This window comes from Mastomys coucha, unplaced genomic scaffold, assembly GCF_008632895.1.
Source record: "Mastomys coucha isolate ucsf_1 unplaced genomic scaffold, UCSF_Mcou_1 pScaffold21, whole genome shotgun sequence".
NCBI lineage: Eukaryota > Metazoa > Chordata > Mammalia > Rodentia > Muridae > Mastomys > Mastomys coucha.
Window position 1 is genome coordinate 16,218,164 of NW_022196904.1, and position 23,747 is coordinate 16,241,910.

Here is a 23,747-nt window from a genome sequence, read left to right on the forward strand (position 1 = left end):
GGAAACAATGCCCCCCTACCCCTTTATTGCTAGCATCTCTTTCTAAGAAATGCCCAAGTTTGGCTTCAGCTGTGTTTGTATTAACTCACTGGATTCAGGTGATGCCTGAAGTGTAGATCTTCATTTCACAGAAAGCAAGTAAAGGCACGAAGAGTTTAAGCAACTTTCTCCATGTCAGCCAGCATTAAATGGTAAATCTACAAGCCGGGCAGTGGTGGCCCATGCCTTTAATCCCAGCACTTGGGAGGCAGGGGCGGACGGATCTCTGTGTTCGAGGCCAGCCTGCTCTACAAGTTCCAGGACAGCTAGGGCTATACAGAGAAATGCTGTCTCAAAAAAAAAAAAAAAAAAAAAAAAAGAAAGAAAGAAAGAAAGAAAGAAAGAAAGAAAAGAAAAAAAATGGTAAATCTACAATTGCAGTCTGGGTCAGAATCTGCTGTGGTGGGGACACCAGCCAGAACAGCTGTCAGATAGGATTTAAGTCTTTTGTGTAGGGTGGAGAGTTTAGGGAGATAATGTTTGGGAAGTACTTCAGGTGAGGGCACAGTACACGTGGTGTCTCGGGACTTGCTGTGTAGCTCAGACTGGCCTTTTAACTCTTCATCTTCCTGCCTTAGGATCCAGAGTGCTGAGATTATCACTACTGGTGCCCAGATATTATTTGTTGTTTTTTTTTTTTGAGACAGGGACTCATGTATTTCAGCCTGACTTCAAACTCTCTGTGTAGCTAAGGGTGGTCTTGAACTTCTGATCCTCCTGTCTCCATATCCTGATTTCTGGGATTATAGTTGTGCACTACCATGCCTGGTTTATGCTGTGCTGGGGTTCAAACCCAGGGTGTTGTGCATGCTAGGCAAGCGGTCTACCAGCTAAACTACATCGCTGGGTCATGTTTTTGTTTCTGAAGTGAACGGGAAACACCAGATAAAGAAGGTAGGAGAGGGACCGTTGAGGCAGCACTGGACATGCTGTTCCTCCACTCTCAAGCTGCCCCCCCCCCTTTTCCTGATTTTTCTAGTTCTGCCTTTGCTGCCCCTCTATTCCTGGGTTCCTAAGTCTAAGCAAAACTCCTAGAAAGGTGCTCAGAAACTTAATCTGTCTCCAGCCGAATATTAATAATTCACTTGTCCCGCTCTGGCCCATGCCCAAGTCTTGCAGTAACTTAGAAATACTGCTGGCAAGTGAGTTAGGGTTTTGTTTGCTTATTTTGATTTTTGGTTTTCTTGATGATGTTGTGGTATGTGTGTATAAGTGTGCCCTCCAACGTTTTGGTCAGGGAAGGCAGGGGACTTCTTCTCTAGGAAGTTTAGCAACTTTGTAATTCAGCTTGAAACAATTTGGGCTTAATAATATATAATTGGCATGGGGTTCTTTCTTGTGGGTTCTTCTTGGGGGGGGTAAGGTTTAGTCTTATGAGATATCTAGGATATTAGGATTGCTGTATAATAATAAAAAGTTTACTTATCTAAGTCTAAGTTACTATGCTACTGTAGCCGACCTGCCTGCCTTCTGGGTTCCTCTGAGGCCAGAAACTGCAGTCTCTGGACAGGCAGCAAAGGATTAAGTAAATAGCCTTTGTTCTATCTCAGCAGGATCTGCTCTGCTTTAGCTTTCAGCCTGATTTTGGAAGTCGAAGGAAGAAAAAAGGGACACTTAGAGAAATGGTTATAGCATTTATTGCTAAGTTGTAAAAAGTTTCCTATGAAAGCTATCTAAGGGGAAAGGCAGAAAGATCCTGAGCAGGAAAGGGGAAAAAAGTGGGGAAAGGAAAAAAATTCTCTCTCTCCTTCTCATCTCTCTCCTTCTCATCTCCTTCTCATCTCCTTCTCATCTCCTTCTCATCTCCTTCTCATCTCTCTCCTTCTCATCTCTCTCCTTCTCATCTCCTTCTCATCTCTCTCCTTCTCATCTCCTTCTCATCTCTCTCCTTCTCATCTCCTTCTCATCTCCTTCTCATCTCCTCTCTCCTTCTCATCTCCTTCTCATCTCTCTCCTCATCTCCTTCTCATCTCTCTCCTTCTCATCTCCTTCTCATCTCCTTCTCATCTCTCTCCTTCTCATCTCCTTCTCATCTCTCTCCTTCTCATCTCCTTCTCATCTCCTTCTCATCTCCTCTCTCCTTCTCATCTCCTTCTCATCTCTCTCCTTCTCATCTCCTTCTCATCTCTCTCCTTCTCATCTCCTTCTCATCTCTCTCCTTCTCATCTCCTTCTCCTCGGTACTTATACATCTTTCAGAATACATGGTCACATGTTACAAAGTTCATTACAAGTTCACACAAAAAATCAAATCATAACTTGAAAAAGAAGTTTACAACAGAGAATGTTTACATGCATATCCATTAGGAGTAATTATCTAGCTAAACATCCATCACCTGTCTCAGCTCCACAGGTTCACCAAAGGTTAAGACCATAACTAAGTTATAAGGGAAGTTTTTTTATAGATAAACCCAGTCAATATTTTATCTTCTGTCCTAGCATCTATAATAAATCATTAATTCCCTTTTTATGACATTTGGTTAATTGTTTTACAACCTCTTGGAATGTGCTCTGAGTAGGAGAAAGTCTGGTTACTAAGAACAAGTAACTGGTGACACTTGGGCGACTGGCAGAGTTCTCATTGCAGTTTTGACTATCAGAAAAGGACCTAATAGCAGTCCTGTTATAAAAGAGCTTAATAATCATAGATATAACTTTAAGAATTCTTATATATTCATTAAGACTTAATTCATTGCCTTTAATCCCAGCACTTGGGAGGCAGAGGCAGGTGGATTTCTGAGATCGAGGCCAGCCTGGTCTACAGAGTGAGTTCCAGGACAGCCAGGGTTATACAGAGAAACCCTGTCTCAAAAAACCAAAAAAAAAAGACTTAATTCGTCTATTTGTCTTTAGAGCATCACTACAAGACAGTACATCTTTGTGGATCTGCAGAGATCTGCTCCAAAGGGGTGTGCTATTACTGATTGTTATATATGCTTAATAATAACAGGAAAAAGCATATTAATAGCGGGAATCTTTCCTAAAATGAATCCCTTACAGCCTTGCTCAATAAGGGCAAACCTGTCACAGATTATAGAATCCAAAGCGGGCCATCTCAGGACGATCACCTGCTAGTTACTAGCTTGTACCATTATGGCTCCTGACATATAATTATGCGTATGGTATGGGTTATTTGAACATGTGCCTCCCTGGAGTGGGCAGTTAGATCAGGAGCTGAAGGCTGTGGGCAGCCTGGTGTGGGTGCTGGGTGCTGAACCTGCAACCCCAGGAAGAAGAGTGAACACTCTTGACTGCTGGCCCTTTTAGCAGCCCAGTATGGGTCCTTTAGGTCATTGGCTTGAAGTCTTTCTTCTTCTTTGTTTCTTTCTCAGAACAGGGTTTCTCTATGTGGGCCAGACTGGCCTTGAATTCACAGAGATCCACCTGCCTCTGCCCTCCAAGTGTGAGGATTGAAGGCATGCTCTACTGTTTTTTATATGTAAGATGGGGCCATATTTAGCCCATGATGTCCTCCTAAGGAACTGATAATAAGGCTATGTGTTTAAAAGGCTCTCAGTAAGTATGACAGCCTTCTGGGGTTTTCATTCTTTCAAGAAAACAACCCTAAAGCTGTTCGTGGTGGCACAAGCCTGTCATCACAGCACAGTGAAGGTGGAAATAGGAGGATCTGGAGTTCGAGGCTAGCCTGGGCTTCATGATTTCTAGAGAGAGGGAGGAAGGAAGGTTGCCATCTGAAAAATGGGGGTTCACTTAAAAAAGAACTTCATATATTTATTGTATAGCATGTAATATGGGATGTCTGTGGAAGTATGCAAGAGCCAATTTTCTCCTTCCACCCTGTGGATGCAGGTTGGTTAGGCTTGGCAGCAAGCACCTGTACCCACCAGTCACCTTACTGGCTGGGACTCAGTTCCTAAGTGGCCAGTGCCTCTGTTAGGTGCCAGGGCCTGGACTGCAGGCAGACTGGTCTTTGCTTGAGGGGAGTGGGGGAACACGACTCCCTGTTTTCAAGATGCCAGAGTGATGTTCTCTGTCACAAGCAACCTTGTATCCAGTTTTCAGGTTCCCTTCATGCCCAGGTGCCCAGGTTGCCTTGCCTGTGCCACATTGTTGTGCCACAGGGATGTGTCTCCTGTCTCTCCACCCCACCCCCTGAGAGCTTTTAACATTGTCTCTTCACTCTTCCTTCCTTCCTTCCTTTCTCTTTTTTTAAAGAATTTTCTTTTTTTTTAAATGATTTATTTATTATTATACATAACTACACTGTAGCTGACTGGTAGCTGACACACCAGAAGAGGGCGTCAGATCTCATTATGGATGGTTGGGAGCCACCATGTGATTGCTGGGATTTGAACTCAGGACCTTTGGAAGAGCAGTCAGTGCTCTTACCATATTACCACTGAGCCATCTCTCCAGCCCCTTATTTACTCTTTCGTAAATTACCTCAACACCTATTGGTTTGAAGTAAAGTGGAACACCTCTCACTTGTGCCTGTGTGTCACAGCTGAGCGAGCTGACACTTTTTCCCCATGCCCTCCATTTGTTTGTCTTAGGAAAAAAAAGAAACGAATCAGATTTCCAAATTATTTTGCACACACACACACACACATCCCCTTTGTGTCTTTGTTTTGTGTGTTACATGTTCTAACTGAGTAGCTTCAATGCTCCGAAACACAATGTGTGAAGTATGCCAGGCTGGCCCAGGAGTCCCGGATCTGCCTACCTAAACCCACTGAGTGTTGAGATTAAAAGGTAGGAGCCGCCATGTGTTTGTTTCACTACGTAGTGTAGGCTGGCCCCAAACTTTTGGTCACTTTGTCCCAAATGTATGGTGCTGGACTTATAAGTCTGTGCCACCGCAGGGGACTGTTGTTTTTCTTTCCTCTTCTAAGAGGAGGAGTCTCACATATAGCACAGGCAGGTGTTGAACTCAAAATGTAGTCAAGGATGGCTTTGACACCACTTCCCAAGTTCTGGAATCATAGGCTCCAAGTACTGTGCTCTTTTGGCTTTTATTTAAAAACAAAAACAAAAAATCCCTAAAACCCAAAAAACTTAAATTGGATTTCAGTCTGCTTGGCTGAGACTTGATCATATAGTGTGCGTGCGTGCGTGCGTGCGTGCGTGCGTGCGTGCGTGCGTGCGTGCGTGTGCGTGTGTGTGTGTGTGTGTGTGTGTGTGTGTCTGCAAGCTCCAGGGATCTTCCTATTTCTGTGTGCTACCATGCCCCACTTTTACATGGTGGTAGGAAGCCCAGGTCCTCATGCTTGCCTGGCTAGCACTTTTTATGCAGATTGACTGTACCTGTGTTTTGAGTGTTGTATGTATGTATGTCTATACCATGTGCATGCAGTGCCTGTGAAGGCCAAAAGGAGGCATCCAGGCCCCTGGAACAGACAGTTGTAAGCCAGCTTGTGGGTGCTGGGAATTGAACAGGGATCCTCTGCAAGAGCTGCCAGTGTTCTTAACCCCTAAGCCAGCTCTCCAGTCCTGGCCCTTCCTCAATTTTTACAACAGAGTTTCACTCTGTAGCCCTGATTGGCCAAGATCCTCTTGCCTCTGCCTCCTGAATGCTGAGGTTGCAGGCATGAGATTTCACATGCCTGCATGCTGTTGTCATATTCCATTTATGACAGCATATTCCTAGCTGTGGTGGCAAAGGTGTCTTATGCCTCATAGCACAGCTTTTCTGAGGAGTTTGGCTCTGGCACCTGCCTACATAGGGAAAAGAGCATGGTGTCTTGGTATCCTCACTGACTCCTTGATTTGACATCATAAACTCACCTGTGTATTTGTTTATTTCTGCCAGGAAGCTGCCAACGTGTTTATTTTCCCTTTATCCAATTAGTACGTCAGCCCCTTGAGGACAAGGACTTCTGTCTCCTGTTCCCTGTTTGTCCCCAATGCCTAGAACTGCACTTGTCACAGTGTAGGTTTTTTCTTTTGTTTTGTTTTTGGCAGGGTCTCACTGGGTAGCCCTGGCTGGCCTGGGTTCACTATGTAGACCAGGCTGGCCCTGAACGCAGAGATCCACCTACCTCTGTCTGGCTCAAAGTGCCAGGATTAATGGATACATCACCACAGTTAGCTACAGAACAGGTTTGTGGTTTTATTGTTTGTTTGATTTGTATTTTTCAAGACAGGGTTACTCTGTATTATATAGCCCTGGCCGTCCTGGTACTCATTTTTTAAACCAAGCTGGCCTTGAATTCACAGAGATCTGTCTGTCTCTGCTCCCAAGTGCTGGGATTATAAAGTTGAGCACCACCATGCCTGGCCTTGGTTTTTTTTGTTTTTTGTTTTCAATATATGTATGATATTTTGCCTGCATGCATGTCTGTGTATTTATTATATGTGTGCAGTGCCCTCAGAGGCCAGAAGAGGACATTAGATCCTCTGGAACTGGAGTTAAGGACAGTTGTGAACTGCCATGTGGGTGCAGAAAACTGAGCCTGACTCCTCTTCAAGAGCAGCCAGTACTTCTTAATTGCTGAGCCATCTCTCCAGCCTCTCTATTATTTGTTTCTGTACTGAGGAGGGAAGTCAGGGCCCTCTGCTCGCTAGGCAGGCACTCAAACACTGAGCAGCACCTACAGCTCCTCATTGGTGGGTTCTAGGAACACAGTGTACTGCCAAGTCACACCCTCAGACTCCTTTTAGGAGGCAGGGCTCCCTGAAAGTTGACCAGGCTGGCTTTGAACCTGTGATCCTCCTCCCTCAGCCTCCCAAAGAGCTGGAATTACAGATGTGGCCATCAGGCTTGCTTTGAAGTTGTTTCTGACCAATAATCCCCAGGGCAGAACCATCTCAACATTTGGGCATCTAGAGATCCTGGAAACAGACAGAAACCAAGCAAGGCTGCCTCCCTGTGTCCCAGCTTTCCCACCTTAGGCTGTCAAACAAGCTGCTTAACCCTCCATACTTTAGTTCTTAACATTGTAGAACAAGATTGAGAATGGTGTAGTAGCTGAACTTTAGAGAGCAAGAAAATCTGATGCCCAGGTTAAATAGCCATGGGTGGCTTAGGGGAGCCATGGATGAGCAAGGGCTTGTGGACTCCGGAGGCATCAGTGAGCCACTCAAGGGTCCAGGATAGCTAGAGGAGAGATCCCTACCCTCCCGAAACAAATGCATAGCCTGGAGGGGAGTCTCTCACCTACCCACTCATTGCCATTGAGCAGTGACAGAGAACAGGTGTGAAAAGCAGAATAGAGGTGAGGAAGAGGTCACAGATCGCCTGGGAAGGTAGTAGGGGCCAACCCGGAGGGAGGTGGTGGGATTTTCCTGAGCAGCAGGCTCTAGTGGCCAGCTACACAGATGTCTCCAATAGTAGATGTACAAAAGTCAGCTAGCGGCCAGGCCATGTACGCATTCACTCGTTCAGACAGCGTGGGTTACACACCTCCCACATGCTAGGGTGTTGCTTCTCCACCTTTCAGTGGACTTGGTAACCTGGGCTGTTTAAAGAAATGCACATTTGGATTCAACCACCTGAGGTAGGGACCTAGAGCCTTGCTTGTTCCCAGTGGCTGACACATGGGTACCATTTCAAGAAGGCAAACACAAGACAAAGAACAGACATGCATGCCAGACAAGCTAGCCATGGTAGTACACATCTGTCATTTGCAGTCCTGAGGAGACCGAGACAGGAGGTTCTCCAGTTTGAGACGAGCTTGTACTACACAGTGAGTCACAGGAAAATGTCTGCCCTTAAGCTTTCATGTCAATAAGGAGCGTCACACAGCACACTTAAGAAGCAAAGTGGTTAGTACGGTGGGTAGTGATATGTGCTAAGAGGAAAAATGAATGACACTTGAGAGTTTGTGTTTTGTTGGGTAGAAGCTATGGGCTTGGATCAAAAGCCTCCTAGAGGCAATTTCTGAGCCAGTCCAGAAGGAGGTAAAGAATGAGTCCTGGAGGTAGGTGAGGGACAGTAGTTTAGGCAGCCAACAGTGACTGTGATGGCCTGGAGATACAACCCATGCCCAGCAAGCAAGGGTAATCTGGGCAGTATTGTCTCAGAGTTGAGTCTAAGCAGAGGCTGCTGCCTAGCCCTGCCTAGCCCTGCCCTGCCTGAGCTTCCTTCCTAGTCTTTGACATGACTCAGACCAGCTGGAGCGCTTGCTGCTCTTGCAGAGGGCCCGACTTTGGTTCCCATCTCCTATGTCAGGTGACTCACAACCATCGTTGACTGTAACTCCAGGGAATTTGACACTCTTTCCTGACCTCCGGCACCCTGACCTGTGCACATACCTACAGACACACAGACTTTAACATAGAGGATCTTAGATCCATTTAAAAAAAACAAAACAAAAAAGCAAGAACACTGTAGGAAGATTGTTTAGTCCAGTGGTTCCTAACGCTGGGACCCTTTAATACAGTTCCTCATGGTGTGGTGACCCCCAGCCATAAAATTATTTCCTTGCTACTTCATAACTATAATTTTGTCACCGTTATGAATCATAATGTAAATATCTGATAGGCAGGGTCTCTGTTATGAGACTCCCAAGGGTTGTGACCCACAGGTTGAGAACTGCTGGTTTAGTTGGTAAAGTGCCTGCTCTGCAAGCATGCCGACCGGAGCTCAAATCCCCAGTACCCACCTCAGAAGCCAGGCATAACTGCACCCGGAACGTAACTGCACCCGGAACGTCAGAACCTGTTGCTCACTGGCCACCTAGTCAAGCCACTACTGGAAGTGGGGGCTAAACTCATGTGCAGTCTGTCATAGTGGTATACTCAGCTTTAATACCACCACTGGGGAGGCAGAGGCTGGCAGATCTATGAATTCAAGGCCAGCTCTAGGCCAGCCAGGGCTACATAGCTGAGACCCTGTCTCAGAAGAAAACAAAAAAAACAGAACAAAACGTGCTGAGTGATTGAGGGAGACACTTGGTGTTGGCCTCTGGCCACTACACACTCATGTGCATTCACAGCCACTTATACACTCTCATGCAAGCTCATTCATATGCCATACGTAGACCAAAAATAGAGACATCAAAATGAGACACCGGTTGAGGAGCATGCTTAGGCTCTCAGTGCTCAGAGGCAGAATTAAGAGTTTGAGGCCAGGCTGGAGTACACACTGAGACCCTAGAGAGAGTTGTAGAAATTAATTTTTTTTTAAGATTTGTTTATTATATGTATATGAGTACACTGTCCATGTCTTCAGACACCAGAAAGGCACATCGGATCTCACTATAGATGGTTGTGAGCTACCATGTGGTTGCTAGGAATTGAGCTCAGGACCTCAGGAAGAGCAGCCAGTGCTCTTAACCACTGAGCCATCTCTCCAGCCCTAGATGAGTTAACTTGAAGTGCTTTGCTGCTAACTGCTATTGTGATTAACATGTTTACGCTGCCCGTGAGTGGATGTCTTTCCCCCTTCCTGTGAACCCAATGTCATATGTGCATGCATTGTAGCCCACAGTGCATGTATCTCAGGGTGTGGGAATGTGCGTTCTCTAACTTTGGGGGGCACTTGATGAGGGTGTGGAGGGTGTGGCCCTGCTCTATCAGCTTTGCCCTTTCAGGGAATCTGGGATCACTGAGTTAATGGTCCTCATTAAAAATGAGGATTATAGGTTTGGAGAAATGGCTTCACAATGAAGAGCATTGCTCTTAAAGAGGACCTGAGCTGGTTTCCCAGCACCACATCAGGTGGTTCACAGGTGCCTGCAACTCCAACGCCCTTATCTGGATCATGGGCACCTAGACTCATATGTACTTACCCACACTCAGTCACACAGAGACACATATGCAAACTTTAAAAATAATAAAACCAAATCTTTAAAACTGTAGATTTGTGGAATTCTTGGCTCCTGTGGAAGAGCCATACACACCTTTACCTGGTAAACCATCTCTCCAGCAACCAGCACTGTACTGAAAGCCACTTTTGAGTTTCTCTTGAATTAACCTGGCAACAACAACAAAGCATTAATGTATATGTTTTACTTTTAGGATAAATTAAAAGTCATTATTGAGTGACTTCCTGTTGTTCCCCCAGAGAGAGTGTAAGACAGAAAAGACTGGCCAGGTCCTCAATGCCGGCAAGGTGACGGCTGTGACTGTGGGGACTGATACAGGCTTAGAATTTGTTCTTTAGTTTTGAATTTGGCTTTTCAAATGAGATCTGATGTAGTCTAGGCTGGCCTTGAACTCCTGATCCTTCTACCTCAGTTTCCTAATTCCCACCTTCTTTAATATTCAATATATTAAATATATTTTGCCCACACTTATGTCTGTGCATCCCATGCATGCAGTGCCCACAGTGGTCAAAAAGAGGGTGCCAGTCCTCTGGAACTGGATTCACAGTCATTTGTGATCTACCATATAAGTACTGGAACTGAACCTGGTTCCTCTGCAAGAGCAGTCAGTGCTCTTAACCTATAAGCCATCCCTCTAGCCCCTTGTTTGCCTATTTGTGGATTTTAGGGGGTTCGTTGTTGTTTTGCTTATTCCATTTTTATATGATTTTAATTTTTATATTATAACAGTCTCACACTATTATAACCCAGATTGGCTTAAAACTTCCTGCTTCAGCCTCCCAGACTACTGGAAGTACAGGCGCGACTTGTCATTCCTGGTTGCCTATTCGTTTTAAAGGTGAGGTTACTAAAGCTCCAGGTGTCCCACCGAAAAACTTCTCTACCCTCACCACAACTGGTACACAGAGCCAGGGTCTCGGACCTCTCTCCCACACTCTTTCTGCCCCAGTCCTCAGTTTCCTGGCGCAGTGGCCCTTTAAATCTTTAGCGTCCATCAGGGCTCTGGTTTCAAGGGAACATCGAGTAATGCTCCTATTTTTGGGTGCCTCTGCCTCTGTCCGGACCGGGTTACCGGGTTTCCGGTTCGGCAGTGTTGAGCGTCGTGAATTTGTTCCTACTCCCTTACATCTAACTGTTTCCATCCCGCCCACCTCCTCACCTCCCGCCTACTCGTCCAGTCTTGCTCGCTTTGCCAGGGCCTTCCTTATTTGGGCACGGCTCTGAATCCCGGCCGCTCATTGGCCTGGGCCGTCACGCGCGCGTCTGTCAACAAAGGGGCGGGTCTGAGTGCGCAGCGTGCCAGCCTGCCGAGGGGGCGGGCCTACAAGGCCAGAGTGCGCATGCCTGTGGGCCGCCATTCTCCCTACTGCCTGGAGGAGGCGCTGCGGGTGAGGGTGCCTGGGGGGCGTGTCCGGGTTTTTGGCGGGGGTCACCAGAGGTGCTGCAAAGGAGGCGGGTCCAGGGTTTGCGGGATACGTTTGCTTCTAAGGGATATTTGAGCTCTTGGGGAAATTGTGGAGGTGGAGGGGATACTCTAGGGCTCCCCGGGGCTTAAGAAGCGTCTTAGATTCAGGTTATTTTGTAATGTAGAAGGCTTAGTTGCATTTTAGAAGTGTCCTTTGAGGCTGGGTGTGTGTGGTGGGCACAAGATGAGAGTATTTCAGGGCCAGAATCCTGGGTTTGAATACTTCCTACCTTTGTTACCAAGGGCAGGAGGACACTTTGCTTTCTGTGGCCCATCTGCAAACAGCTGAGGGATTCGGGACACATCTCTGCTATTGTACCTCTCAAGGTTCCACTAGGGGCTGTTGACATATATTTGGTTCAGGATTCGTTTTAAACAGGGTTTTATTATGTCTGGGTTCTTTCAAGGTTCCTGAGCTGCTGGGGAATGAAAGGGTAGAGTCAGGACCAGTGTCTGGAATGATCTGAGGATGTTAGGAGACCCACTGAGTCACTTGTGAGATTCTGGTATTGCTGTGTATCTTCAGATATAAGGAAAGTTATTGATGGTTGGAATTCTCTGTGCTGGACAACATACTGTTTAATGTTTGTTTGTTTGTTTGTATTGTTTTGTTTTGTTTTGAGACAGGGTTTCTCTGTGTAGCCTTGGCTGCCCTGGAACTCACTCTGTAGACCAGGTTGGCCTTGAACTCAGAAATCCGCCTGCCTCTGCCTCCCAAGTGCTGGGATTAAAGGTATGCGCCACCACCGCCCGGCTTTTTTTTTTTTTTTTAAGGTTTTAATGTATATGGTTGTTTTGCTTGCGTCACATACGTACCTGGTGCCGTTGGAGACTAGATCCTCTGGAACTGGAGTTACAGAGAGCCTCTCTGTGGGTGCTGGGAACTAGACTTGGGTCCTCCGTAAGAGCAGCAAGTGCTTTTAATTGCTGAGCCATCTCTTCAGCCCTCTATTCTTACTTTATTTATTTATGAGACAAGATCTCTTGGTAGCACTAGGTTGGCCTAGGACTAGATATATAGAACAGGCTGCCTTAAACTCAGAGATCCACTAGATTCTACCTCCCAAGGGCTGGAATTAAAGGCATGGACCACTTTGGTTTTTTGCCTCCTGTCTCACGTCACAGCCTGTACCACTAGGCTTGGTAGGGTATTGGGGAGGAGATTGGGTCTTTAAAGGAGAATCTGAAAAAGTCTGGATGTTTGATGGGACATTAAGATACTGGAAATGAGGGTAGGAGGGTCGGGCGAGGAAGGAGTCTTAGGATTGGGGTTCTGCCAGTGGTGATGGTGTTTGCAGGCTGACTTTTGAATGGCACCTGCAGGGCCATGAAGTGCTAGCCTATCAGAATTGTCCAGCGGGCAGTCTATCCTACAGCGTCAGCTAACTTTTCCTGTTTTGGGTTAGGTAATGAATTATTTTCAACCATAGTTATCAATGCAGCTCTGTTCTTTTTGTGTGAATGCAGCCATAATTTGTTTCCATAAAACTTAATTTACAAAAGACAGGCAGTGGACTGGGACTAATTCTTGGCATATAGTTTTACTTTTAGCTCTGATCCATTGGCATGATCAGGGCTTAAAAGTATGAAGGTTTATTCTCTTCATTTTTGTTTTCATTTGTTTGTTGGTTGGTTGGTTTATTTTTAGACAAGGTCTGACAGTGTAGCCCAGGTTGATCTGGAACTCTGCATCTTTTTGCCTTAGCCTCTCCAGTTCTGAGATTACAGGCATACATTACCATGTCCTGTTGGAGGGTTATTTTCATGTTGAGATGTCTGGAAGAGATGGGCCAAAGATGGAGACTAGGTGTCTGCTACTCATTGGTAAGTAGAAAGTAGAACAGAAAATGTTACTATCAGGCTCATTAACAACAGGCAGTGGTGGCGCATGCCTTTAATCCCAGCACTTGGGAGGCAGAGGCAGGCAGATTTCTGAGTTCAAGGACAGCCACGGCTACACAGAGAAACCCTGTTTTGGGGGTCTGGGTGGGGGAGACCCTCAGAACAGACTTATTAACAAAACTGCTTCCAGATTAGTTGATGCACGCAAAGTCATGGTAAAACAAAAAAGAATCATTATTAAGGTTGCCCTCAATAGATGTTCTGGCTCCCACGTACCCTGGAGACTGAGGCAAGTTGATTGCTAGGAGCCTGATGAGAGCCTGTCTTACCTAGTGAGTTTCAAGGCAGCTTCGGGCTAAAGAGTGAGATCCTGTCTCCAAAAATAAAAAAATCTCAAAAAAAGCTGAGTATAGTATCTCACACTTGTAATCCCAGAATGAGGCCAGAGGATTGGATTGCTGTGAGTTCAAGACTAGCCTGAGCTACCATGAGGCCCTGTCTTCAAAAGGAGAGAAAGACCCATTGCCATCATATTTAAAGAACCCCATGGCCAGGCTGGAGAGATGGTTCAGTGGTTAAGAGTACTGACATGGTGGCTCACAACCATCTCTAATGAGATATGATGCCTTCTTCTGGTGTGTCTGAATATAGCTACAATGTGTGTGTGTGTGTGTGTGTGTGTGTGTGTGTGTGTGTGTGCATATATACCCCATGGAGAATTCCTTCTCTATCATCACTGTGCTCTAGCTCCCTGATTATGCAGAGAAGGCTGGACCTAGCTGCTGTAAGGAGGAGGAGCTTGGCCAGCCTGGTACTTTCCCATAAAGGTCAGGCCAGGCAATGTATTACACTCCTTTAATCCTTTAATCCTGGTACTTGGGAGACAGAAGCAGGTGGGTTTCTGAGTTGAAGGCCAGCTAGGTCTATGCAGTGAGTTTTAGTTCAGCCAAGTATATATACAGAGAGGCCCTGTCTCAAAAAACCAAAACAAACAAACAAACAAAAACAACTTAAAGAAGAGCAGGAAATTTGGTGGCATGCCTCTGCTTACCTGATGTGGGGCTGGAAGAATTTTGTTCTCTTGGCTATGCTAGGGACACAATGCAGCCTATTAGGTAGGCTACCACTGAGCCACAGCCCAAGCCCCTCACTAGGTAAAGTCAGGCGAGTGCTGTTGCTGTACCACAAAACCACACTCCCAGCCTTTACTGGGGGATTCCAGGCAGTGGCTCTCACCAGTGAGCCACACTCCTAGCCAAAGGGAGAGTTAAAAAGTGTGGTGTGTGTGTGTCCTCGTGTGAGCATGTGCATGTGTTAGGAATGGGCCTCATGTAGCCCAGGATGACCTTCTGATCTTCCCACATGCAGGGGTTAGGGTTGTACCCCTCCACTCTCTGGGGCACACAGTTCTCAGTGCCTCAATTTGGCCTGTCCCCTGTGCAGAAGTTGAGTGTGGGCGGTCTTGGGAAGAAAGGCCATGAGCTTACTGTTGCAGCCTTCTGTGTCTGCAGGTGGCCTGGAGAACTCCCCACTTCCATCCTGGCCCTGAGACTGAGTGACCACCCACTGCTACTTGTCATCACTGCCCAGCATGGACAGAGGCAGCCTCCTGCCCTTCCAACTCTGGTGCCCCCGGCCCTTCAGCAAATATTCCCAGAACCAGCCGCGCCCACCTTCCGCAGCCCTCAAGCCACCAGTCTGCCCTGACACAAGCAGCGGGACTGAGCCCGACCACAGGCCTGCGCACTTGGAGAATGCACCACCTGCCTTGGCTGCAGAGGCCCCCACCTCCCAGCATGCTCCACTCCTCTCTACAGCAGCTTCAGGCGATGAGGGTCGAGTCTTGCTGGACACGTGGTACGTTATCAAGCCTGGAAATACAAAGGAGAAGGTGGCCTTCTTTGTGGCCCACCAGTGTGGTGGAGGTAGCCGGGCTAGCTCTATGAAGATCAAAGGGCACTGGGGCAGTGACAGCTCCAAAGCTAAGAGGAGGAGGCGCTGCCTTGAGCCCACCAAGGCTCCTCCAGACCAAGGGGGCAGAGAAGGAAGCCCTGCCACCGAGGTGGCCCCCACTTCATCCGGGGATGATGTAGACCTGCTCTCTGTAGCAGAAATGGTGGCCCTGGTTGAACAGAGAGCTGCCCTGGCCCTGCAGAGTTACCCACGCCCCAGTGCCCCAGCTCCTGTGGTCTTTGTGTCAGCTGAGCAGGGGGGACCAGCCAAGGGGCTAGGGTCGGAAAGGCGTTCTGGTGGTGGTGACTGCAGCAGAGTTGCTGAGGCAGTGGCCCACTTTGAGGCCCAACGGGACAGCCCTCCAACCAAGGGTCTCCGCAAGGAGGAGCGGCCAGGCCCTGGGCCCGGCGAGGTTCGTATAGCTTTCCGCATTTCCAATGTCCGAGAGCCCCATTCGCCAGATGGCAACTTACCCAATGGGGGTGGAGGTCGGCCTGGTTGTGCCTACCCTGGTAGTCCCGGGCCTGGGACTCGAGCCAAAGACAAAATCACCTGCGACTTGTACCAGCTTATCAGCCCCTCCAGGGACGCCCTTCCCAGCAACGTGGAGTTCCTACTGGCCAGGGCCGATGAAGCCAGTGAGGGTGAGACACCAGCCCCCACCAGGCCTGAGGACACCCCACCAGCACCGCCTCCACCCCCTGCCCGGGACTGTAGTGCATCAGGATTCCATGTCGATGTGGTGGTAACAGGTGTAGTGGATGCATGCATCTTCTTTGGCAAAGATGGCACCAAGAACGTGAAGGAAGAGACTGTGTGCCTGACTGTGAGCCCCGAGGAGCCACCCCCACCTGGCCAGCTCTTCTTCCTGCAGTCCCGCGGTCCAGAAGGGCCTCCTGAACCACCCCCAGCTGATGCACCAAGCACAGTGCCAGGCCCCGATGACTCTGAGGGCACAACGGACACCTCCCTGTGCCGGCTGTACCGGCATGTGTCACACGACTTCCTGGAGATTCGCTTCAAAATCCAGCGTCTTCTGGAGCCACGGCAGTACATGCTGCAGCTGCCTGAGCATGTGCTTGTCAAGATCTTCAGCTTCCTGCCCACACGGGCCCTGGCAGCCCTCAAGTGCACCTGCCACCACTTCAAGGGTATCATCGAGGCTTTTGGTGTACGGGCCACGGACTCTCGCTGGAGCCGGGACCCACTCTACCGAGATGACCCTTGTAAGCAGTGCCGCAAGAGATACGAGAAAGGTGATGTGTCACTCTGCCGCTGGCACCCCAAACCCTACCACCATGACCTGCCTTATGGACGTTCCTACTGGATGTGCTGCCGCAGAGCAGATCGAGAGACACCAGGCTGTCGCCTAGGCTTGCACGACAACAACTGGGTACTGCCCTGCAATGGAGTAGGTGGAGGCCGTGCTGGCCGGGAAGAGGGGAGGTGAAGGCTGGCGATGAGGGAACACCTGCGATACCTAGCCCCTCCCCACTTTGCTGGGAGCTGGGGACCAGGACGGAGTCACCAGCCAACACCTACCAGTCCATGCAGCATTGATCTCCCACCAGAACTGGGGCCAGGTTTGGGGGTCAACAGGGTAAATACCTTGCTTTGACCTCTGCTGGTTTTCTGTTCTTCAGAGCCAGGGCCACTCCACTGACTGAACTGTCCCCACAGCCTCTCATTTTTATATACATGAGATATGCTGGGGGTAGATTAAAACATAAACTTCTTCCCAGGCAGTGGTGACCCATGACTTTAAACCCAGCACTTGGAAGGTGGAGGCAGGCAGATCTCTTGAGTTCATATCATTTTTTGCCATTTTTTTTTTTTAAATCAGCATCTCAATTTCACCTCCATCCATCCCTGACCGCATCCTCAAGTCTCTCCACCCCAGGGACCCACCAGCAGGGGGCAGATGGCAGCTAATTTTGGTACCACCTGAGGCTTTCCTCAAGCTGGCCCTCTCCATTCTGTGCCTCCCCCAGTTGTCTTTGGAGCTGTGTTTACCAAGGCGCTGCATACTCTGAGGGTGGCTCATCCAGGCCCTTAGCTCAAGTTGGCACTTTTTTGAGGCAGCCCACCATTTCTAGATGTTTTCCTCATTAAATAAAAAAAATAAAATAAATGCTTTCTTCTGAACCTCAAACTAGCAGAGTCTCCCTTTCCCCCATAGAGGGGGGTTGAAGCCCCTCAGCATAAGAGAAGCCCCCTTAAGCTCTTGTCACTGACTATTCCTCAGTAAAGCTGTGAAGCCCCTTGCCCCACTCCTGGACAGCAAGCAGGCCAGAAGGAAGGGCTAGTGGGTCCGAACTTATCTGTGATTTTTCTTCCACTTGGGGTTCTCTCTGAGGCATTCGGGTCTCTGTACCCACCCCACCCCCAGCCACAAGTTTCTTTAGAATCTCTTGGTTAACCTGGGACCTTAATTTTGAGGCAATTTGGTCCAAAATATTTTTGTTTGGGGTTTTTCCTCGTTTGGGGGTTTCGTTTTGTTTTTCCCTTCATTGTGGTTCTGGAAGCTTCTAGTGTGTGGCATCTGACCAGTTTTGAATTGGTCCTTTCTATAAAGTCAATATTTATAAAGCTGTGCCCAGACTGGTCTGTGTGAAGAAGAGACCCATAGGTCTGCTTGGCAGGGTGGAATGGAAGAGGAGAAGGCGTTCATCCCTAGCTAAGTCCCTGAGCTTGAAAAAGACTTAGGCTCGCATCGCTGTGGTCTATGACTGCAGGAATTCCTGCTGTCCCCACGGTACAGAAAGGGGAGTCCTTTCCTGGAAGAGGTGCTGCACACACTGTGAATACCTCTCATCCATCAGAACTCAGATGTGCGCTGCCATGCTCAGCTTTTGTGGGGGATGAGGTGTGGATTTTGGATTTCAGATCTTCATGCTTGCATGCAGCCACTCCACTGACTGAACTGTCCCCACAGCCTCTCATTTCTATATACATGAGATATGCTGGGGGTAAATTAAAACAAACTTCTTGCCAGGCAGTGGTGGCCCATGACTTTGATCCCAGCACTTGGAAGGCAGAGGCAGGTGGATCTCTGAGTTCATACTTTGTGCATGTATGTGTGATGTATGAGTAGTACAAGTGCACATGTGGGACCACATGTGTGTAGGTCTCTTTCTACAGTAGGTTTCAGGAATCAAACTGAAATCAGGCTTAGGCAACAAGCATTCCTATCTATTGAAACCTTTCCACAGACCCAAAAAATTCGTTTCCTATCACCATACACAAATAATCAGATGGTGAATTTGTGTGTGTGGCACTGAGAATGGAACCCAGGGCCACACATGCTAGGCAACCGTTGTACCACAGCCCCCAGCCCCTCATTGGGGGATTCGAGACACTGAGCTACATTTTCAGCCCACTTTGAGATAGGGCCTCACTAAATTGCCAAGCAGGTTTGGAATTCATTCTATCCATCCCAGGGAGGCCTTGAGCTAATGAGCAAAGATGAACAGACCTGTGTCATCATTCCTGGCTCTTCTGTCCTGAGTTATGGCTCAGGTTCCCATGAACTCTGCTGAAGTTGACTAGGAAACCAGTGGACACCATCATTAGCACTTCATCTTACTTAGATGGATGGTTTTGTACACACTAAGCAAGTCCTAGGTGACTGAGCTGGTTCATCCTGGTTCCCACCACATGTGGTTCTCCTAGACAGGGTTGTTGTTTTTTTTTTTTTTTTCTGAGACAGGGTTTCTCTGTATAGCCCTGGCTGTCCTGGAACTCATTCTGTAGACCAGGCTGGCCTCGAATTCAGAAATCTGCCTGTCTCTGCCTCCCAAGTGCTGGGATTAAAGGCATGCGTCACCACCGCCCAGCTCTAGGGTATGTTTTCTAAGCAACTGTGCATTCACCAAATTGGCCTTAAGAATAAGGTGGTCGGGCTGGTGAGATGGCTCAGCGGGTAAAAGCACTGACTGTTCTTCTGAAGGTCCTGAGTTCAAATACCAGCAACCACATAGTGGCTCACAACCATCCATAATGAGATCTGACACCCTCTTCTGGTGTGTCTGAAGACAGCAACAGTGTACTTACATATAATAAATAAATTGGAGGTGGTCTTTGGGCAGTGGTGGCACACGCCTTTAATCCCAGCATTTGAGAGGCAGAGGCAGGCAGATTTCTGAGTTTGAGGCCAGCCTGGTCTACAGAGTGAGTTCCAGGATAGCCAGGGCTATACAGAGAAACCCTGTCTTGAAAAAAAAAAAAAAAAACCAACCAAAGAATAAGGTGGTCTAATTGATAAAGCAATTCCCACAAGTTTTGGTTTTTTGGGGTTTTTTGTTTTTGTTTTTGTTTTTTTGAGACAGGATTCATTGTGTAGCCCTGCTGTCCTGAATCTACTTGCTTCTGTCTCCCAGGTGCTGAGATTAAAGGTGCCTTCATGACCCACTATGATGATGATGTCTTCCTTTTGGTAATGCAATAGGTTTGAGGTGGATCTTGGAAACCTGTTTTATTTCATTTTATTATTTTATTTTTGGTTGGTTGGAAGGGATATTTTTGGTTTTTGATGTTTTGGTTTTGTTTTGGCTTTTTGAGACAGGGTTTCTGTGTGGCCCTGGCTGTCCTGGAACTCACTCTGTAGACCAGGCTGGTCTCGAACTCAGAGATCCACCTGCCTCTACCTCCTGAGTGCTGGGATTAAAGGTGTGCACCACCACTGCCCAGCCAGGGAGCCTGTTTTTTGTTTTTGTTTTTTAATGAGTTTGAGAAACAGCATCTGGCAGGGTGTAACCCTGTTACCCCAGCACTCAGGACTGAATGGGAGGATTCTGAGTTTGTGGCTAGCCTGGACACCACAGCTCCAGAGAAGTCGGGACTATATATACCTCATTTGGAGAGATGGCTCATTGGTTAAGAGCAATGGCTACTCCTCCAGAGGATCCAGGTTCAATTCCCAGTGCCTATATATGGCAGTACACACCTGGCTTTAACTCTAGTTGTACTGGATCCGACACTCTCACAAAACACAACTGCACATGAAATAAAAATAAAATTATAAGCCGGGCATGGTGGCACACGCCTTTAATCCCAGAACTTGGGAGGCAGAGGCAGGCGGATTTCTGAGTTTGAGGCCAGTCTGGTCTACAGAGTGAGTTCCAGGACAACCAGGGCTACACAGAGAAACCCTGTTTCAAAAAAACCAAAGAAAGAAAGAAAGAGAGAAAGAGAGAAAGAGAGAAAGCAAGCAATAGGGCTGGGTGTGGTGGCTTTTCCTTTCAGTTCCAGTGAAGGTGGAGTCACAGCTCTTGTGTTCAAGATCTGCATAGAAAGCTCCAGGCCAGCCAAGCAGAGGAGGCATACTCCTTTATTCTCAGCACTCTAAAGGCAGAGGAAGGTGAATCTCTTAAGTTCAAGACTAGCCTGGTCTACAGATCGAGTCTCAGGACAGGCAGGGCTACACAGAGAAACCAAGTCTCAAGAAAAAAGAAACTCTTTTCACTAGAGTTGCACACACCGCAAGAGGAAAGGGTAGTTTTGGGTTGACTCCATCCAGGTGGATCTCAAGTCTATCCAATCCATTCCCACTCTCAAACCTACCAAAGCCAGTATTTCCCGAAGTATCCTCAGAGGCAGCTTCACTTGAAATGCTCTCCTGCAAAGAGGTCCCACTGGAAGGTACTTTGAGAATCATTTCATTCTCTTATTCTGGAAAATCTCAGCTTCTGCAGTGAGGAAGCTCATTTATTGTCACTTCTCACGGGAGCTGTGGCCTTCAGTTCCCCTTAACCCTCAAGGTTGGCACCCCTGAGCCAAGCAGACTTAGAACACCGAGCTAGGTCCGTACAGTAGCAAATGAACTGACATAAAACATGAGCCACAGAGGATTCATTTGGTGAGGAGTGCTGGTCCAAATACCAACCTATGAAACATCATTTGGTCCCTGGAAACTTCCAGTTATTTACTTGAGGACAGTTATTTCTTTTGGTTCTCTCATGCCCTCAGTGTTCCTTTGCATATCCTTGAAACACGATGGCTTGGCATGGTTGTAGCATCCATCTGAGGTGAGCCTGGCCACCCTGCATGGCTCAAGGTGCTCCTGTGCAGTCCCCAGCTAGGTGTAAGATCCCTTCAAGGTATCGGGCTGCAGGCTAGAGTCCCAGGTACTCTGCCAGAAACACAGCGAGGATGCGGCTCAGGTTATGCACAGTGGGCGGATGGAGGTTGGCCTCGGTGTCAGCGGGTGTGTGCCACACAGCAGGGAACGGTGTTGCGATGAGGTGGAGCACTGGGACCCCTGAGGGCACAGGAGATTTTACCCACAGACAGACAAGATACTAGTACTTTCTGACCTCCCAACCCAAGACCTTGGGCAGGTTAAGCAGACATGCCACCTCTGAGTGACATCCCCGAGCCCTGAAGAAGGAGGCAGCAGGCTACCACCGAGCCTGTTGACCAGAGCTCAGCCTGGCCCATTATGGAAGGAAGAAGACAACAGGTTCCCACGAGCTGACCTCTGACCTCCACCAGCACACCCATGCACATGCACAATAAATAAAAGTAGTTTAAAATTTTTTAATTGCTGGGTGGTGGTGGTGCATGCTTTCCTTTAATCCCAGTACTTGGCAGGCAGAATGTGGGTCATCGTGAGTTTAAAGAGGCTAGCCTGGTCTACGTAAGTGAGTTTCATAACAGCCCATACTACATAATGAAACCCAGTCTTGGAAGAAAAAATAAATAAAACAACAAATAAGAACTACTGTTTACATAACAAATCCAAGAACCTCAAAACTGAAGGACTTGTAGAGGCAGAGAAAGAGGCCCTTGCTCCTCACTAGATATATACAAGACTGTGAATGGCCATGACCATCTCACCTACTTGGCCCCACCTCCCCAAAGTTGGGATCACAGATCTGCATCTCTAAACCCAGTCTACTCACTTCTGGGGATGCAGCCCAGGCTTCATACACAAGAAGCAAGAACTTTACCAAAGGAGCCACATCTCCAGCCCCTAGGTTCATCTAAGGGTAGTGCTAAGATCATTTAGGCAGGGGCTCCACCACTGAACTAAACTCTCAAATTTTATAGGCTCAAATAATTCTCCTACTAAAAACTGTAGTCCTGTCCTCTATTGCTGTCTTTTACTCTGATTTTATAGCTACAGAAATTGAAGCAGAGAAACAAGCAAGTTCTAGCCCTAGTAAACAATAGTCAAGATTTGAGCCAAAGTCACCAGACTAGAGCTGTGTTATCTGTGTATTCCACTGGGATCCTGCTCTTTGAATGCTTCCTTCCCTGTGTGTCCACAGAGGCAGCTGGCCTGGGGACCATTAAAGTGGCTCTGACACCCCATTCCTCTCCCACCTGTAGAGGCACTCACTGAAGGAAGCAGAGAGAAAAAGGAATAGTGCTTGCTTGGCATTCAAGAGGTGGCACTGTGCACTTTCTGTATACTGGGCTCAGCTCCGAGTCAAATCTTGACCCATATTTGCATATTTGATGCCCTCCATACTCCCTATTTTACAGATGACAAGATCAGGCTGAGCCACTTGTCAGCAGTCCCTAGCTCTGGGAAGGAGGCTTCCTTGTACCCCTGGCCCCAGCGAGTACCTCTGCGAAGGAAGGGGATGTGGTCATCTTCCACGGGGCCAGGGGGCTCCCCGGGTTGGAAGTACATCACTTCCTGTGGGTGAGACTGGAGTAGGTTCAGACGGTGAAGGCGCTTCTCTGGCGAGGAGAGGGATTAGAGAGCAAGGTTAGTCAGCAGTCAGATATGCCACCCCAAAACCAGTGCATGTGTATGTGCTCCATGTGCATACAGTGCCTGCAGGGTCAAAGGAGAGGACGCCAGGTCCCCTAGAACTGGAGTTACACATGGGTGCTGGGACTCGAACCCAGGTCCTTTGAAAGGACAGCCAATGCTCTTTACTACTGAGACAGCGCTCCAGCACCATGTGTTTCTTTTCATTGCAAGTTGCCTATACCTGGTCCCATTTACTCCTTCTCTGTGTAGGAGGTGGATGTCTCTAGTTCTTTTTCCCATTTGTCCTTGTGTGGTTGGGGGAGTAGAGTCAGTTTTCTCCTTCCGACTTTACAAGGGTTCTGGAGAATTGATGGGCTGCCAGATTTTTGAGGCAAGCACCTTTACCCACTGAGCCATGTCACTCACCCCAATGTCCCCATTCTATTCTATTTATTTATTTAGACATTTTTAGAGATAGGATCTTCAGGTAGCTGCAGGCTAGCCTCAGGCTGAGGATGACCATGAACCCCCCCTTAATCCTCCTGCCCTACAACTACCCCCCAAGTGCCTTGTTACAGGCATGCACCACCAATATCAGCTATTATTTGAGATAAGACCATACTTCATGGCACAGACTTGCTCAGAATACACAGTCCTCTTGCCTCAGTCTCCCAAGTTCTGGGATATAGGTGAATACCACCAGGCAGCTTATCCTAGGCTGAAACGCACTATGTAGCCTAGGATAGCCTTGAACTTGTAATCCCTGTGCCTCAGCCTCCTGAGTGTTGGTATTAAGGCATGCACACCATGATGGCCAGTTCAAGTGATGCCCCCTTAGCATTGTCACCATGTTTATTTTCCATAAAAGAAATAGAGGCTTGAGAGACCAGTGTCTTGTCCAGGCAGACCCAGGGTTTGAAACCAGGCCAGTCTCACATAAGAATTCTACTGTTGCCGGGCGGTGGTGGCGCACGCCTTTAATCCTAGCACTTGGGAGGCAGAGGCAGGCGGATTTC

General features: G+C 47.9%; 2 protein-coding genes across 6 annotated transcripts in view; one reads left to right on the forward strand and one right to left on the reverse strand.

Annotated features, from left to right (window-relative positions):
* The window catches only part of Fbxo46 (F-box protein 46), an 18,330-nt gene extending 1,152 nt beyond the window's left edge, over positions 1–17,178 (forward strand). Inside the window, exons 1-3 of one of the 5 annotated variants that reach the window (XM_031385528.1) lie at positions 10,585–10,604; positions 12,937–13,055; positions 14,585–17,178. In XM_031385528.1, coding sequence (XP_031241388.1) covers positions 14,665–16,476 — 1,812 coding nt within the window. In that variant the 5' untranslated portion in view covers positions 10,585–10,604; positions 12,937–13,055; positions 14,585–14,664 and the 3' untranslated portion in view covers positions 16,477–17,178. Of the gene's footprint in view, positions 1–10,584; positions 10,605–11,027; positions 11,155–12,936; positions 13,056–14,584 lie in introns of those variants that run through there. The other 4 variants (XM_031385526.1, XM_031385527.1, XM_031385525.1 and 1 more) reach the window with 4 other exon arrangements.
* Positions 17,179–20,694: 3,516 nt separating this feature from the next.
* The window catches only part of Qpctl (glutaminyl-peptide cyclotransferase like), a 9,113-nt gene continuing 6,060 nt past the window's right edge, over positions 20,695–23,747 (reverse strand). Inside the window, exons 5-6 of the mRNA XM_031384118.1 lie at positions 22,599–22,715; positions 20,695–21,285 (exon numbers count right to left, since the gene is read on the reverse strand). Coding sequence (XP_031239978.1) covers positions 21,140–21,285; positions 22,599–22,715 — 263 coding nt within the window. The 3' untranslated portion in view covers positions 20,695–21,139. The remainder of the gene's footprint in view (positions 21,286–22,598; positions 22,716–23,747) is intronic.